Raw genomic sequence first — 15,716 nt, forward strand, 5'->3', positions numbered from 1 at the left:
TAACGTCTGTATGATTTTAAATAGTAAAAGTTTTAACGTTTTAATAAATTCCTTTCGTTTAATTAAATCGCGCTTCGATTGGCCATCGAGATATCACGTTTTGTAGCTTCTTAGAAATCGTGTTGAAATAAATTCCTGAACAATACTCTTCTAGAAGGAAGTTTCTTGGTTATTTATAGTGGTTAACATTAATATTGAACGAAAAATCACGGAGAAATGTTTAAAATAAGTAACATTAATTAAAAAAAAAACTGTGAAATGTTATCCCAGCAAGATGGTCCTACTTTATACATATATATACGTGTATGAGTAACCTCGTAAAAATAAGTACAAATTTATTGCTAAAAAATTCAGTGTACCTTTCGACGTACTTTCAATATTATGTCACAATAAAAATTTAATGAAGTAGAAATCAGTATCTGCTGAGTGATCAAAGTAGTTTCATTTGTACGAATAAATTTAAGGTTAAGTGAAACGCAAAAATGACAGTTGATTTGTCAACAGTGCCACTTGTTGCTCTATCTGCTGAATCGAAACAAATTATTTCGGTATTACTAAATCCTCCGAAAGTTATACCCTCTGATAATGGATTGCCAAGGTAATTAACAGTGATCTGTTAATCTGACAGACATTTTTCAAATTTTCATTTTCACTATACGAACGCTGACATTTAATAATCCTGTAAATTTCTAAATGCTCAGAGATTGGAGGGGTCTTGCACATTTGTGCAACTTAAGCGGAGAACTAATGCCAATGGTAACGTCACATCCAGATCCAGCTGCATATATTTTAACAGCTTGGGAACAGAAAGCACAATCTATCACACTTAAAGATCTTCAAATTGCATTGGAAGAAATCGAACGATGGGACATTCTGGATGATACGTTGGAACTGTTTGGTTTGTAATCATCTTTTTATGTAGTTATTGTTACATACTTCATATTAGATTATTCCTTGCCTTATTATACTTATGTTATAGAAAGAGATGCTACGAGATATTGTGAGCAACTGCAAAAGGCTCAGACATCGGCTGAAATAGTTATAAATGACGTAGATGAAAAAGTCCTCACAGTAGGCAAGTAACAGAAAATACCATATTTTTTGTTAAAGTGAGATTAATCATTATCATTGTATTACTTTTTGAGCAGACGATCTTCATAGGCTGAGACAAGGGTTGGAAAATCAATATTACGATGCCTTTTTACTGTATGCCGATGAAGATATTAACTTTGTCACGGAAATGATGGACAAATTGGAAAATCAATATAATTTAAAGGTAAATACCTAATATTACTACAACGTATATACAAGTAATAATTGAAATGTTTTTAGCTTTGTTTAAAAGATCGTGACTTAATCGGTGGAGTTACGTTTGAACACGAAGCTGTAATGACACTGATATCGGAACGTTGTAACAGACTTATTGTAGTAATTTCATCTAATTTTCTAAAAAGCTCTGCAAACAAATTCTTTCTTAATTATGCTCAAGCATTGAGCATTGGTAAGTTTTACATTCCATTCATTAAGTAGTATATATTTCACATACGTATATGCATAACTCAAATTATCTAAATATTTTAATTGTTTTTTAATCAGACAAAAAGCAAAGGAAAATCATACCATGTTTATACGAAAAATGTCAATTGCCACCACAATTGAGTTACATGTTTGTATTGGATTATAATAGAGTGGGTTTGTACGATTTCTGGGGAAAGTTGAGAGACTCTGTACAAGCTCCAAATAAGATAAAGGAAACATCAAACATTTCTCATCTAAAGGAAGTATATTACAGTAACTTAGATATAAGCGACAAAGATAAAAAGGATGAACAAAATTTAAAATACGTTGAACATATGGAATTAAAAGAATTCAATATAAAGGACGAAGTAGAAAAATTAAATAAAGAAAAAAATTCAAACCACTCTGAATGTACATCTGTAGAGAACGCAAAAGACAGTAACAAAAAGTATACTCAGTTTCTACAGTGGAAAAGATGGAAGCACTCTAAAAAGGATCAGAATGATAAAAAAGGATATGTACCGATCACAGAGACGGTCAGTTTACCATCTCTGGAAGGATTAGATACGTTAAATTCATCGACAGAGTTGGTAACAAAAAAGCATAAAGCAAGATTTATAAATAAATACGTGAAGAAAGTGCTCGTTAAATCGTAAAGATAAGCTGTAACATTGTTAGCTTTATGATTATATAGCGTAATTGTATTATATTTTGATAGCGAAATGTACATATGTAAGGTTATCAGTAAAATATTATTCTCTTACACATTATACACTTTCATTTTTATCGTTCATCGACCGATTCTATCAGAGATTATAACTGTATACATAATACATACGTACATGTACTTGTTGCACGTTCTCACATGTCAAAAATTATCTCTTGCCCACGAGTGGAACACTACACGTACACCATCGTTTTCGAATTTTTACTCTATTCTAGATATTGTCAGAAAACACGTACATACGTAATGTACCACAAAGTATTCCGTAGCGATATACGCGAATGTAAACACGCGAGAAACGCGGTTTTTATCGTACTGATTTCCAAACAAATGCATGGTGCGACTGTTCAATGATAATCAACATGCGCAAGACACATGCGCGGTAATAATCGGACTTCAGATGGCACGAGTGAAACTCCCGCCAGTTTCACATGTTTTGGCGCCATCGACGAAAGTTGCTTTTAATTGTTTTCATAGTTTTAACGTTATTATTGACTTATCGCTCTGTTTAAATAATCTGGAAACTGTCAATAATAATTTGGAGTACTCGAAGTTTATATACCTTTTACATGAAATGAAATAATAAAATAATGGTGCGACGAAAACCCGATGCAAGGTTAGTTAACGGTAATTCGACACATTATTAAGTGATTTAAGATTTTGATCTCGTGCAACAGGTTAATATATCGAGTAATGAAATTTGTGTAGTGTAAATTGTCTCTAGTGATAAACAGTGTATTATTATTTGTAGAATTAACTTTTGATAAAATAATATTAATATCGTTTCTGTTTTTATCATTGTATATAAAAGGCAATTGTTTCAGACACCGTCGCAGTCCAACACGTGGTGAGAAATCTGCTCGAGTGAGTACACTTTCCAAGATATTTTTCAGTAGATATATTTGTTAAAGTGAAAAATATTATTATTTATCATTTCGAATTGCTTTTACTCCAAGATTTTAGTGCCTTCGCGTAAAATTCGGAAGGCGCGCGTTCTGCAAGAAATTAAACATTTGAGAAGAAGTGTATCATTCGTTTTACCAAAAGCTCCTTTTGCCCGTTTAGTTAAAGAAATAATTAACACCTTATTTCCAAGTAGTAGTGTAATCAGGTGAAGCTTTATATATTTGCATTTTGAATGTCGATTTAATATTTACTTTTTAACATTATATTGTGCTCTGCAATTTTCAGAATACAGGTTACTGCGCTCGAGGCACTACAAGAGGCACTTGAGGCGTATATAGTTCAATTCTTCGAGGACTGTTATCTATTGACAATGCACGCTAAGCGTGTTACTCTTCAAATTAATGATATGTTTTTAATGCGACGACTCAGAGGAAGAGATGATATTATAAATAGATAAAAGAGTCGAATTGTTAGGTATGTAGATATTTAAATTGTAATTTTATAGTAGCTGATATTTAAACTATTTGTTACACAGATGACACGAGATGTCTTTTTATATAATCCATCAATTAGGACATTAAGAGAATTATAAGTTATTAATTTTAAATTAACAAAATGTATTAATTGTAATGTTAGGTTTGATACGATTTATTTGTAATTTCGAACAGTATTATAGATTTTTTCCTTTTAATGTTTACGTTTAAAGGCTGGAGATTCTCTTCGTTGATGATGAACCAGGCAAATAATGGTTTACTCAATAAAATTTATTTTACGGGGGAACATTCAAACTTTTTGATAAAATTCTTACGTTTACTTTACGAAACTTTGGTAAACTATACATTCCTCGATTCTTAGGTAGGATCTTCGAATAGTACATGTCGAAGCTTCGTAAGGTTCATTTCGTTGCTGATTTTGTTCGAACTTGCTACGTATGATAAGAAGATAACATTAAATTAAAAGTGATACAGTAAAAACGCTTATTAAAACAATAAAATATATCGTAACCGATCGTTACATTAAAATTCCTTTGTTATTCCGTATGGGTTAGCTGCCATCACTCGCGACACTTGTCGCAAGCGGAGCGTTATTTAGTGATATTCTAACAAAAACCGACTAAAAAATAGTATTACAAATAACAATGCTATCTATCTATGTGTTTGTAATATATATGTATAATTATATATATATTATATATATAATACAAGTTGATAAGGGAATATAAAAGCCACCTGAAAAAAAGCAGGCTGTTCTTTCGTGTATATCGGAGAAAAATCTCGCATCTCCTAACCTTGTAACTTCTAAGAAGACACTTTTGTAATAGGCACAACAATAGTTACACTTTTTAAGCTGCCTGTCATTGTACACATGGCGAAATTCTGATAGCTTGGAAAAGTCTACCATGGCGATGCTTTGTAACCTCACTTTTTGGTCGCTGTACATTTACTTTTCAAACATCGTGTGTATACTTGCGGCTAGTACCTCGCGAGCCGACTACGGGAAACTTTATAATCGCTTGTTTTTTTTCTTTTCCCTTCTTTTAAACATTTTAAATATGTACATTCATTATACAATATACCAACGAGAACAAAAAAAAAAAAAAAGAAAAAAAATTAGGGAAAGGAAATACTGTTTACTGAGTCTGTACATCTCGAACACGACCTCTTTCCTTGTACACTATTCAAACGAAGCGTTCAACAATTTTTCTTATAAAAATATTCAGCCGTGGAATATTAACTTTCGTTAACGTCACACGAAGAATGTGTGTTTCATTTGTTGGAACATGTTTCTCTGCGATTCAAATCGTGGCGAGCGATGCTTCTTTTCTCTTGTCGTTTTGTAACAACATGATCGGTTTTAACGCGTATTCGGATAGTACACAAGGATTTAATACATAGTAGAGGAACGTGGTTCGAACGACGAGCGAATATATACGACACTTGGCTTGCGAGACGAGTCGCGCAGATGGAATTGCCAAGTTGGATCGATAACACAGGTTGATATACTACAATTAAATAATAAGTCTTTGTATCACCTTGTAACTCGACGGGAGTTACTTCCTCATGAAAGACCGCACCTTGTTCACGCATTTGTCCATAAAGTTTTTCTTTCGCTTCGGCTCAGCCCCGGTCGGAAGCGAGAGCAACGAACCCTGCTCCCTCGAATTGGGCTTGTATTCGTTCGACGAGACGCTCTCGTCGGAATCTAGTCCCGCACCACAACTTTTCGCTTTGAGCAGTGTCGATTTATCGTTCCCGGTTACCACTAATCGTTCCTTCGGGTCTGCGTTACTATCACAAGGGTCAACGTTTTCCGTGCTCGTCTGCGACTCCTCCTTCTCTTGCTGCGTGCTCGAGGTTACGGCCAACAGCGCTGTGTCCACGCTCAGGAATCGATTTGGCTTCGACGGTGATATCGGTGAACGTTGTTCCTCTTTATCGCCCTTCTCCGCGGAATTCGACGGCCTTTGCGCCTCTTCTCGTTCTACAGGGTTCGCTTGGTCCTGTTTTGCGTCTGCAGCTGTTTTCAACCGCTGCCTAGGAACTGGTATCGGACTCTGACCCTCGTTCGTCTTTGCTGCTTGATCGTTCGAACTCTGAGGATGAAGATTAATAATCGATCCTTCCACCATTCCGTTCTCTGATCCTTGTGGCGGCACTTGGACGCGACTGTCTTCCACTTTACCATCAAAAAGTCTGCCCAAAGCCTCCTGGGATGTTCTAGGATCAATTTCGTTGCTTAACTTAGGCGACTCCTCAGTCTTCAGGTCTGACACTCTACCATCTTCGTCTAGCAACCCGTCCAGACTTCTAGACCTCGGTCTAGCCTGTACTTCTGGCTCTCTGACGGGGGAGATCGATTTCTTTTCATCTTGATCTAGCAGCTCCAACGAACGAGATCTGGTGGATGGAGATGGTGGATGACGCGGAGGTCTGCGCGGCACCGGACTTCCTCCAGGATGCGTGTGGGTGAACTTCAATCGCGGAGACGTAGGCGGTAAACCCATTAACCAACGGGACGGACTCGACGATTTTCTAAGCCTGCAATGCGAATGGGGACCGTATTAGACTTCAGCTTTATGGGGTTATAAACGAATACAATTATTTTGGTATAGCAATTACACGTGTACAGCAGTCATGCACATAGCGCCTACTCCTAATTTCTTGAATAATTCTGTCCGATGTTTTTAGATTTCATGAGAAGTGCAAGAGGGTACGGACATCGTGTAACATCATTCTAGGATTAATTGCAGTCTAGCATACACTGTGTAGTCACGGGTACATGAAGGATCGAAACAGAGTATAATAACAGCAAATAAGCAGACAACATCGAGAACAATTTGATAAAACACCGATATAAACTGACACCATATAAAACACGAATAAAAAAAAATAAAGTCTCCTCGACTGACCTAATAGTGATCGATTGTCTTTAGAGCGATTGTTAATCCTGGCTGCATGGAAATAAAAACATATGCGTTAGATGTATTGCATCCCAAACTTAAAAAAAGAAAAATGACAAGCGCGCATTACAAACTTTTTGTCTGCTAATATGGGCTATGGGAATGTAGCGATTGAAAATGATTCCGCCCGTCATTAGTCTAGCGTTGTTCGCGAGAAGTATCGTTAAGAAAAATAAAAATACACTACAAGGTACGACTAGCAACGATCAAAAAAATCTGTACAAGTACAAAATAAGTAGACACGTTAAATACAAATTAATTTTAGGACAGTCAACGGACAAAAATAAAGTCTCTAGTGCACGCTTAATCTAAAGGTCTGTTCTTCGAGCGAACAGATGTTATTCTTCTGCGAACGAGATAGCTACCTGCTCGGTATAGCTGTGGGCGGGCCTTCTAGTCAATCTCGCCCCCCTGTAGAATCTTTGTCACTACCCCTGCTCTCGTTGCTGTGCATACGCTGGTAGTTCGGTGGTTGCCGAATGTTTGTGGTACCAGGTGTGTTGGGTTGCGTTACGTCTTTGGTCGCGATTCCTCGTGCGATATCTGGCCTGACTGGTATCTCACCGCGCATAAACCTGGAAAAATCGAAGCGTTTCCAACCTTTCGTTCGAACTAACAAGTACTTTTTCTTTAGGTTTCCATGAATCTTCAAACACACCTTTCAAGCTTGTCTACGCATGCATCTTGGTAGTCGTGGATCCACCGTACACCATTAAAATGACAAACCGCTCGCATGTCCTCGGGAAGTTCCTCAGGCTCTGGCCATTGAAAGTTGTCTATGATGGGAATTATATTACACTGCGACTGTAGAGCAGCTACAATTTCCTGTGAACATCACCAACGCTGCATAAGTCTCAACAGTACCAACAACCATTTGCGAACGATTAAAAATGATTAGATAAGTATTTATAACAAAGTAAACCGAGTCTGTGACTCACCCTGTGAACCCAATCCTTGCACTCGCTGTCCTGTATACACCTTTCCAAAGCCTTGGGCGTCAGCACAAGGAGGAAGTGTTTGGCCTGCCTGATGCTCTGCAGCAGGTTATTGTCGAACTTGCCAGCTTCTAGCCTCTCAACGTCTATGAACACAGAGAAGCCTCGCAACTGCAAGTGGACCTTCAACAAGCTGGCCAATTGGGATCCGTTCGATCTCCTGTAACTAACGAACACGTCCAACGACTTGTCCGGCGATTCGTTCTCCGAGGAGCCCAGTTGATTGTGTTGCATGTTCTTAATGGCGTCCAATATCCTCAACCGGTGGATACTGTTCGCGATACCGCACTCGGTCAACAGCTGGTCCTCGGACAGGTTCCTGATGGAATCCTTGTCAACGCCAGCGTTGAGCATACTATACGTGTAGATCGAGAACTCCTGTCCGATCGACTGCAAGAAACTGTTCAAGTTCCCCGTATCCCTACTACTATAATCAGCCATTTTCTTCAAGTTCTGCAACTCTCTGGTGAATCTTCTCCGCCTGATGCCGTTCGTCAACCCGATATCCTCCTTGAGATTCTCCTCTGTCAGTTGCAGCAACAAATCACCGTCCACCCTGCTCTCGACGAAATTCTGCGCGCACTCTGCGAACCCAATCTGCTTCACCCACTCCCGCACATCCTCTGTGGACCAAAGTGGCACCTGTTGGCTCAGCTTGTGCGGTATCTCCTCCCCGATTAAACGCAACGCCTGTGCCGCGTACTTGGAGGCGATAGCGTTAGGACAACTGGCCACTTTCTTCAACGGCTCGATAGCACCGATCGCGCGGAAGATTTCCGTGTTTCCCTGCTGCTTCTTGATACCTGCTTCCATGCAGAAGTGGAAGGCCGCCAGGTTCCTCGCCTCCTCTCTCTTCGAGCTGAGCACCGGCACCAGCCTCTCCAGCCAGTTCTTGCTCTGGCCATGGGCGTGCGCCAGGTTCGACTTGGCGAACTCGTAGGGATTGTGCGAGGTAACGAACGGCTCGACCAGGTCCAGGGTGCCTGATTTTAGTACCGCGGCTTCTATCTCTTTATTAGCTACTAACACAGCGATCGCTAGGCAGGCGTAGTACTTGATGTTGTCGTCGTTGTGAAAAGCAAGTGGGAACAGCCACATTGGTACTTTTCGTTTGATCATCGCCTCCTGGTTCTCCGCACCACCGTACAGAGAGAGATTGGCCAGTGCACCGGCGCAGTGTCTCAGCGTTTCCACGTCGTTCTTCCTGCACTCGAAGAGGACCGCGTCGAGACCGCCCAGCCTGATCACGTCGCTGCAAGTCCCCTCGCTGTGCTTGAACAGGTGCTCCAAGATCCCAGTGCCTACTCTCGAATGGTCCACCGAATTGGCGTTCTTCGTGCAGACACAGGCGACGTTCACCACCTTCTCTAAACCATGCTCCACCACGTGCGCCCTGTTTTCTGTTGTTAGACATTGTTCGAGTAACCTGGCTGAAGAGAACTGTAGATCGTGGTCGCTGGCCACGCAGTTCGACATCAACAGGTCGAGACCACCCCTTGTCCTAAGCGTGTTGCAAAGAGTGTAGCCTAATTCGTGGCCATGGGTCGGTACCGCCCAGGCTTTTCTGATTATTTCGTTCACTCTGTTCAGAAGCAACGGTGCCTTGCCATTTTTGCTGTCGTTCGCTTTTAATCGTTCCACGAAATTGTCCAGGAAGCTCGAGTACTTGGCGATGGCGCGATCCACATCCTGTGGGTTCGATTTCGAACAGAGGAGATCGAGGTCATCGAGAGGCAACGCGAGAAGTTCGTCGTCCGCTTGCCTCATCCCATTCATCAGGTGATTCACCGCCTGGTTCGCTGCGCTCAGCATCGACGATTTCGAGGATCCTTTGGACGCGATCGTGATGCTCGACTGCGAACTCGCGGCGGAAATGTGTTTCTCGTGGTTGAAGATTCCGGTCGATGTGACCGTTTGTCTTTGCTGTTGCGCCGCCATGGCTTTCTGAAACCAAGAAAAATAATATTAAAATGTATTCCTATTTTCTATTTAAGGAGATTTAGTTGTCGTATGTCGTTTATAGTTTTTCGAATGTACAAAGCGTTTGAGGTATAAAGATCCATTGAAACGTTCAAGTAGAACAAGATCAACAGCGTGCTCGTGAATGATTCTCGATCGAGCAGCTCCCTACTAATTCAAGTAGCTCGAGAACGAATCATCGGACGCAGGGGGACATCGTAAATCTTTGGAACGGAATTCTAGGTTGGCGCTGTGTCTGGCGACGATTAGGCGTCACATAGACTTTATCACGTCCGTTCTGGGAGTTTCATTATTTTCGCATCGCTAGATAACCCGTCGAAAATGAGGCAATTCAATTAATGGAACGTGAAAGAGTTCGCCATGAGACATCAAGGATCATCTACTTCTCGTGGCAGTCGTTAAACGCGTAACCCGAATCCGCTATTGTTCGCAAATACTTCTCGACTCGCGTTTTCGCATTACTCTTTCGAAGCTTGCACGCGTGTATTATTACAACGGATCTCTCTGACCAAAATATTCGCCTTGCGTCCATGAATGCAATGGTAAACATCTTCTCCGCAAGTGTGCTAATATTTAGAAGTAGATCGTGGGCGTTAAATCCGTACTTTTCTAAATACAACCACAGAAACACATACTTAATCCTTCCACACACCAGAAGAAACTGACGTTTCTCAATAAACTTGTATACTTTCTTTTACATCCAGAAACAATCCCAAAACGCATAAAAGTAACAAAAGAGCTGATTATACATCCAATATGTATTCCACAAGTGGTACCATTTTAGACCAACCCATACGTAATCCCAAAACGAAGAGTACACAAATTTTTGCTACCAAAAGAATTAACTCTAGACATCTCATAAGTTCCAACTCCCCATAAAAAATCGCAGAAACGTCCACGCTCTACTCATTGCCTGACACAATCGAAACCAATTCCAAACGAAGCATCGATAGGTCCAATAATAACTGTTCTCGATGCACGTATTTGCAACAAATCGCGATAGAACTTCCTCTTTGGCGAAGCACTTGTTTTTCGAACGAAGGCGAGGGTGGATGGTGGTACCATTCTCGAGTCGAGGCTGCACTTCCGCATCATGATGGGCGTCGGTGAACCGGGACGCGCGGCGTCGCGGTCGCGGCCGGGAAATCGGGGAAAGACTGAACGCCGCCGGCTGGCTGGTCATCGTTTAAATCTGTGGTTCCCACTTTTCACAGCGTAGAAACGTTCGTTGAACGTTATACGTATCGCGTGTAAGTGCGCGAAAAGCGTCGGGACGCGGCCGTGGCCGCACGTGTGCCAAATCGGACGGACAAATATATTTAATGCCGCGCTGAGAACGGCGCAGGACTCTCGCGCCTTGGTACCAGGCCAAACGAGTGGGGATTTCGATTGAAACTGGCGGCCATCGAAGCTTCCCGCGCTTTCTTGCCTTTGCTGTGGTGTTAATCCGTGGTTCTTCTCAGGAAGGTTCAGTCGAGCAATTTTTCTTTTCTTTTCGCGTTCGTTTCAACAGTGTCTGATCGTGCCTCGAGTTTCTCGCTTGTTCGTAATCTTACCTTTTCTGAACTGAAAGAATCGCTCTGCAACTTCATGGTAGACGCTGCCATGTTATTGCTCTCCTGATGCGAAAGATCGCCGGCTTTCAGGCTTCTCTGTTCCTGCGGCAGATAAAAAAAGCGAAACGTTTATTAGAACTGTTTACGAGGCGCGAACTGGCGAGTCTCGTAAAATGAAACCGATACTTGACGTATCTTCGAACAGTTAACATAAAGATAGCCACCGGAAAATCGTCCAACGCTTGGAAATTTAAAAATACAGAACACGATCCAGTAACATTTGACGTGAGTAGTCGTGGTTTAAAAATACTTGCAGAAGATCGAGATTGAAATTTTCCTGTTCAACGAGAGCGCGATGGCGGATATTTCGTACGAGGGACCTTCGAGAGCGCTTCGAAGCTAAGATAATCGAAAACGCGACGTCATACGTCGAATGGAACAGTATTCCGGTAATGTACCAGAAGAAAATGTTGGTCTGCTCGAAATATTCCGTACGATCGCTCCAAAAATATTCCACGAGCGTTCTTCCTCGATGGACGATTTCTGTGACGCTCGTCCACGATCCACGCGGTGGAGTATTAAATATTGAAACGACTGTTTCGGGGAATTAGCGCGCGATCGAAGGTCCGCTCGTGCCACGTCGGTTAATAATTATGTTAATTCGCGAAGGATGCTCGATAGCATCGCGAAGCATAATCACGGCACTGTGCCTTCGGTGGCAACACGATTTCGATGTCTCTGTGTCGACGAGCCACACGTGGACTCTTTATTTAATCGAGATACTTCTGCGATCTGGAGCAACCAGATCGATATTATTTAAGTATCGCGAGAGGATGTGTAACGGGTGCCCAACGAGGGCTTCGAGAGCTCCGTAATACTAATTATCCGTTACTTACAGTACTTGTACGTGTAATTCTTCATCGAGAAGAAAGAACAAACCTCTATGTTTTACCAACGATGATTTGCGAGTCTAATCTCTTGTTTTTCTCGCAGAATCTTGTTAAAATCGAAACGAGAGTCTTTTTTGTTTAATTACCGAGAAATTGACGTTGAAAATATACACTGAGAGATGGACATATAAAAAGTGTGAAATAAAGAGAGAGAGGTTCGAGAGATGTAGAATGTTGAGTAAGAATTGACGCACACGTGTCGTACAAAAAGGTCGCCTTCTGATCTCAATAACACTATCTCTCGTCCAGATCGTCCATTTACACTTTCATTCGTCGAGTAACTTGTAATTTGACGAGCGAAGTTTAATCTCAAAATGGTTCGTTTTAATCACAATCCTCGAGTACTCCATTATCACTGAGAAACAGAACCAACCAAGTCCTCTTATTCCACCACGTTACAAACTCTTCTTCTGCTCAACAGTTCTCCACGTTATTTAATTAAAAACCAAAACTTCGTCTGCTTTCAGCACCATCGAACGAAACGCACTGAATACACGCACTGAACTATTCTCACAGCTCTCTCCTGCACCAGAGCACCGATCAACGAAGACGCTGACTACGAGAAGAGACGCTCCAGCGCAGTGGGCCTCGGGGACTAGCAGTTTCCGCGACAAAGTTCCATAACAGTCTGGTACCCGACAGAGCTCGTCCTCCTCGCGATGCGCGTCTGACGTATTTCTCTAAATATAATCGCAGCGTGTCGCGCGAACCCGGGGTTTTGTTCTCCGTGAACCGCCCTGGTCCCTGCCACTTTGCGCGCGAACGGCCCCACGTGGCCAGCGCCTTTTATCGCCCGCCTGACGGACTTTAGAGCGCGCGATTTCGCGGAGGAACGCGTCTTCCAATTGCCTCCTCGATAACGTCGTCGAGTTTTTCGCTCGATCGCGATTGCGCGAGATAATGCGAAAGTCGAACGATACCCGTGGTAACGTTGCGATGGGTCCGCGGATGAGAAAGTAGCGATTTGATATCGAAATCGAGGATGACCGTTAACTGCGATCGCGATCGAGTCATGTTACGCGCGTAACGTTACAGCGTTATTGAATAGGTCGAATGTCAGTCCGCGTGTAAGGCAATTAACTTCGTTATACAGAATAACTTTGCATTTCCTGCGTATTTTAACAGATCGTACAACTTTGTACGTGATGTGTATACTTGATTCAGTGTGAAGTATCATTTGTTTGTTTAAGTAAATGATTTTGTACTGCTCGAGAGTACCATTGGCAGAGTACGTGTGTGTTCGCAGTGATAAGAAATTTTAGTCATGAACGTGAGATTGGTTTAAAGTAAGTAAACCGTTTGGAACATCGCGAACGATTCACGATCAGGGATACGATCTGTGATGTATTAGTTCGCGAGGAACGAGGAACGCACTTTACCCGAGCGGTTTTCGAGAGTCGAACAAACGATACGATCGAGCGGTCTCGAGTATCGGCAAACGAACGTCGAAGCGATAAAAACAAACCGCGTCGTGACTATCGTTTCTTCAACGAAGTAAAGAGAAAAAAAAACTATCGGATTCTTGAACCTTGCGTATGCTTAAATAATTTCCACCTTTTTCTCTGGACGTGCTCCCTGGTCGCACGTCGAGTCGATTTGAATTGATAATTTTTCGCGCCTCATTAAAAGTCACGGGGAATGTGCGTCACATCCTCTGCAGCAGCGCGCGCCCCTGACTTTTGTCTTGTTTTGAGAACGACGCGCGAACCGGTAAACAAATTTAATTAAAACGAATATTTCAATATCGTCGTTCACAGCGAAAGTATGAGTCAGTATAAGAAATAAAAAATTAGGAAAATCCAGAGTTGGAAGTCTGCATTGAATCACGCGCGTGACAAAAATTCCCTCTTTTAATTAATCGAAGATAAAATACGATTTATCGAGCGAAGAAAATACCTGCTTCATCATCCTCAATCTTATCGAATACGCAAGATCGAACGTCGATGGAGGAACGTTCTCACCGTAGAAACACGCTCGAGTCACGAAGAAACAATCCGTATATACCATTCGCGTTTATTTATTTAGTCATACCGCAAGGGGTTCCTTCGAAATGGACGAATAAATCGCACGCTTCCTACGAATATCGATCGAACGCCTGCGTTCTCTCATCACCAAGCCACGGAAAACAATTCCTGTGCTCTCTCTCCCAGTTGGAACTTTATTATTTAACGATGGAAGCTTCCGAAAATGCTTCAAACTTTCCTCGAAATTATCCTAAAATTCTCAGAAAAGATTTTCAGTAATTACCTTCGCTTAGACCCCTCGTCTGTTCTAGATTACCAATTCCCACTGTTATAATTTCTAATTTCTGTTCACCACTTTCTAAAATGTCCAACTTCCATCAACCGCAGATTTGTAACTTCTACTCCAGACCAATTGGTAATTTCCACTAACAATTTTCCGAACGATTCTCCAATCTCCACAACCGATTTCAACTAGTTTCTCGTTAGTAATTTTCCGTCGCACGATCTATCGCGTGATTTGCAGACGCAAAAATGAGTCTCGAGGTTTCACCAACGAAAACGATAAAGCTTGTTCTCTGTTACAGATCGCAGCTCGATCGAAGGACCGCGCACCAGCACTTACCGAGCGATCGAACACTCTGCGCTGCATCACACCGCGATGCACTGGCCACGGTGCGCTCATCTCGCCAAGAGATGATATCACTCTTCCACTGTTGATAAGGGAACCCGCGTATCACGAGGCTCGTCGTACACCCGTCGATTCACCGATTCGACGCACAATAGAACGGGCGTCTACGTTCCACGAACGATCTGACTCAAACCGTCGAATCTGAATCACCGTTTCGATAAGATGAACCGTTCGATATTGTGCCCTCGATAACATGATATAATCTCTGCCACATTCTCGTGAAAACGATTACGATCTCCTCTATTCTTATCCGCGTTTCTGCTCTGGCAATTCGAGACGCGTGAATGGAGGCCCGCGTCGCGACGCTCGACGACCACTCGACTGACTGACGAGACGTTTACGAGTGTGCAGCATTGAATTCCGTCGGAAAACGACTCTGTTGCACCGTGGCCAACGCGACTGATGGTCGCAGCCGATTTTTAGCCGAGTTTCGGTGGCGCTGTTTCTATTTTCCCTTCCGACTAGAAATAGCGATCGCATCATCGGCGTCTGTGCGCGAATTCGCGCGAACTTTCGGATACCTGTGCGGCCAAACTTGCGTAACGTTTCAGTCGAACAAGGCGGCAGTGGATGCTTTAATGACAGATAAGGTAGCCGAATTGTTCGCATTTCTTCGACTCGACGTTTCCGGAGCGGGTCACAGCGTGCATTTGTTTCTCAGAAGGCTATTTGGACTGCACCATCGACGCACCAACTATTCAACCCTCTTTTAGAAATCTCACCAAGCATGAAGAAAAGATACGAAAATACTTTCGATATTAACGACAATAGTCACAGTCTCTGAACCGCGTAATCGCGTGGTAATCTAAATACGAATTACACGCGTGCACAGATGTAACATTAATTTTAATGCATAGTTTTTATTAATATACCAGGAAGAAGAAGCGAGTCAACTTGAGCCGACTCCAAATTTCGCCATCGACATTAGAGAGCACCGGCTCGAGACAAAGTAAACGGCGATCGTAATACAACCAA

General features: G+C 42.1%; 3 protein-coding genes across 8 annotated transcripts in view; 2 read left to right on the forward strand and 1 right to left on the reverse strand.

The window, feature by feature from the left end:
* Window positions 1-388: 388 nt before the first annotated feature.
* On the forward strand, window positions 389-2,277 carry Myd88 (myeloid differentiation primary response protein MyD88). The gene is made up of 6 exons (XM_076899366.1): window positions 389-598; window positions 702-898; window positions 980-1,075; window positions 1,149-1,276; window positions 1,333-1,501; window positions 1,597-2,277. The coding sequence occupies exons 1-6, from the start codon at window positions 483-485 to the stop codon at window positions 2,172-2,174; spliced, it is 1,284 nt and encodes a 427-aa protein (XP_076755481.1). The 5' UTR covers window positions 389-482; the 3' UTR covers window positions 2,175-2,277.
* Window positions 2,278-3,186: 909 nt separating this feature from the next.
* Window positions 3,187-3,667, forward strand: LOC143426391 (histone H3-like; the record flags this gene model as incomplete). Its single annotated transcript, XM_076899829.1, has 2 exons — window positions 3,187-3,353; window positions 3,434-3,667. Coding segments are annotated over 2 exons (339 nt in total), but the record flags the coding sequence as incomplete, so codon positions are not given.
* A 2,390-nt stretch (window positions 3,668-6,057) lies between these two features.
* The window catches only part of Sarm (sterile alpha and armadillo motif), a 107,458-nt gene continuing 97,799 nt past the window's right edge, over window positions 6,058-15,716 (reverse strand). For 5 of the 6 annotated variants that reach the window (XR_013102155.1, XR_013102154.1, XR_013102153.1 and 2 more), the window contains 6 exons: window positions 11,140-11,241; window positions 7,547-9,547; window positions 7,267-7,433; window positions 6,974-7,183; window positions 6,558-6,599; window positions 6,100-6,186 (listed from right to left, as the gene is read on the reverse strand). Coding sequence is in view for 1 of the 6 variants with exons in the window: in XM_076899995.1 (XP_076756110.1) it covers window positions 7,006-7,183; window positions 7,267-7,433; window positions 7,547-9,547; window positions 11,140-11,241 (2,448 nt within the window). In the remaining 5 variants the exon portion in view is untranslated. Of the gene's footprint in view, window positions 6,187-6,557; window positions 6,600-6,973; window positions 7,184-7,266; window positions 7,434-7,546; window positions 9,548-11,139; window positions 11,242-15,716 lie in introns of all 6 variants that reach the window. The other variant, XM_076899995.1, reaches the window with a different exon arrangement.

Source organism: Xylocopa sonorina, chromosome 8 (genome assembly GCF_050948175.1).
Source record: "Xylocopa sonorina isolate GNS202 chromosome 8, iyXylSono1_principal, whole genome shotgun sequence".
NCBI lineage: Eukaryota > Metazoa > Arthropoda > Insecta > Hymenoptera > Apidae > Xylocopa > Xylocopa sonorina.

Coding starts and splice junctions, on each gene's coding strand:
- Myd88 (XM_076899366.1), top strand. CDS start 483: ATGACAGTTGATTTGTCAACAGTGCCACTTGTTGCTCTATCTGCTGAA. Junction 1,076..1,148: donor TGAAAAAGTCCTCACAGTAG/GCAAGTAACAGA, acceptor CTTTTTGAGCAG/ACGATCTTCATAGGCTGAGA. Junction 1,502..1,596: donor TGCTCAAGCATTGAGCATTG/GTAAGTTTTACA, acceptor TTTTTTAATCAG/ACAAAAAGCAAAGGAAAATC.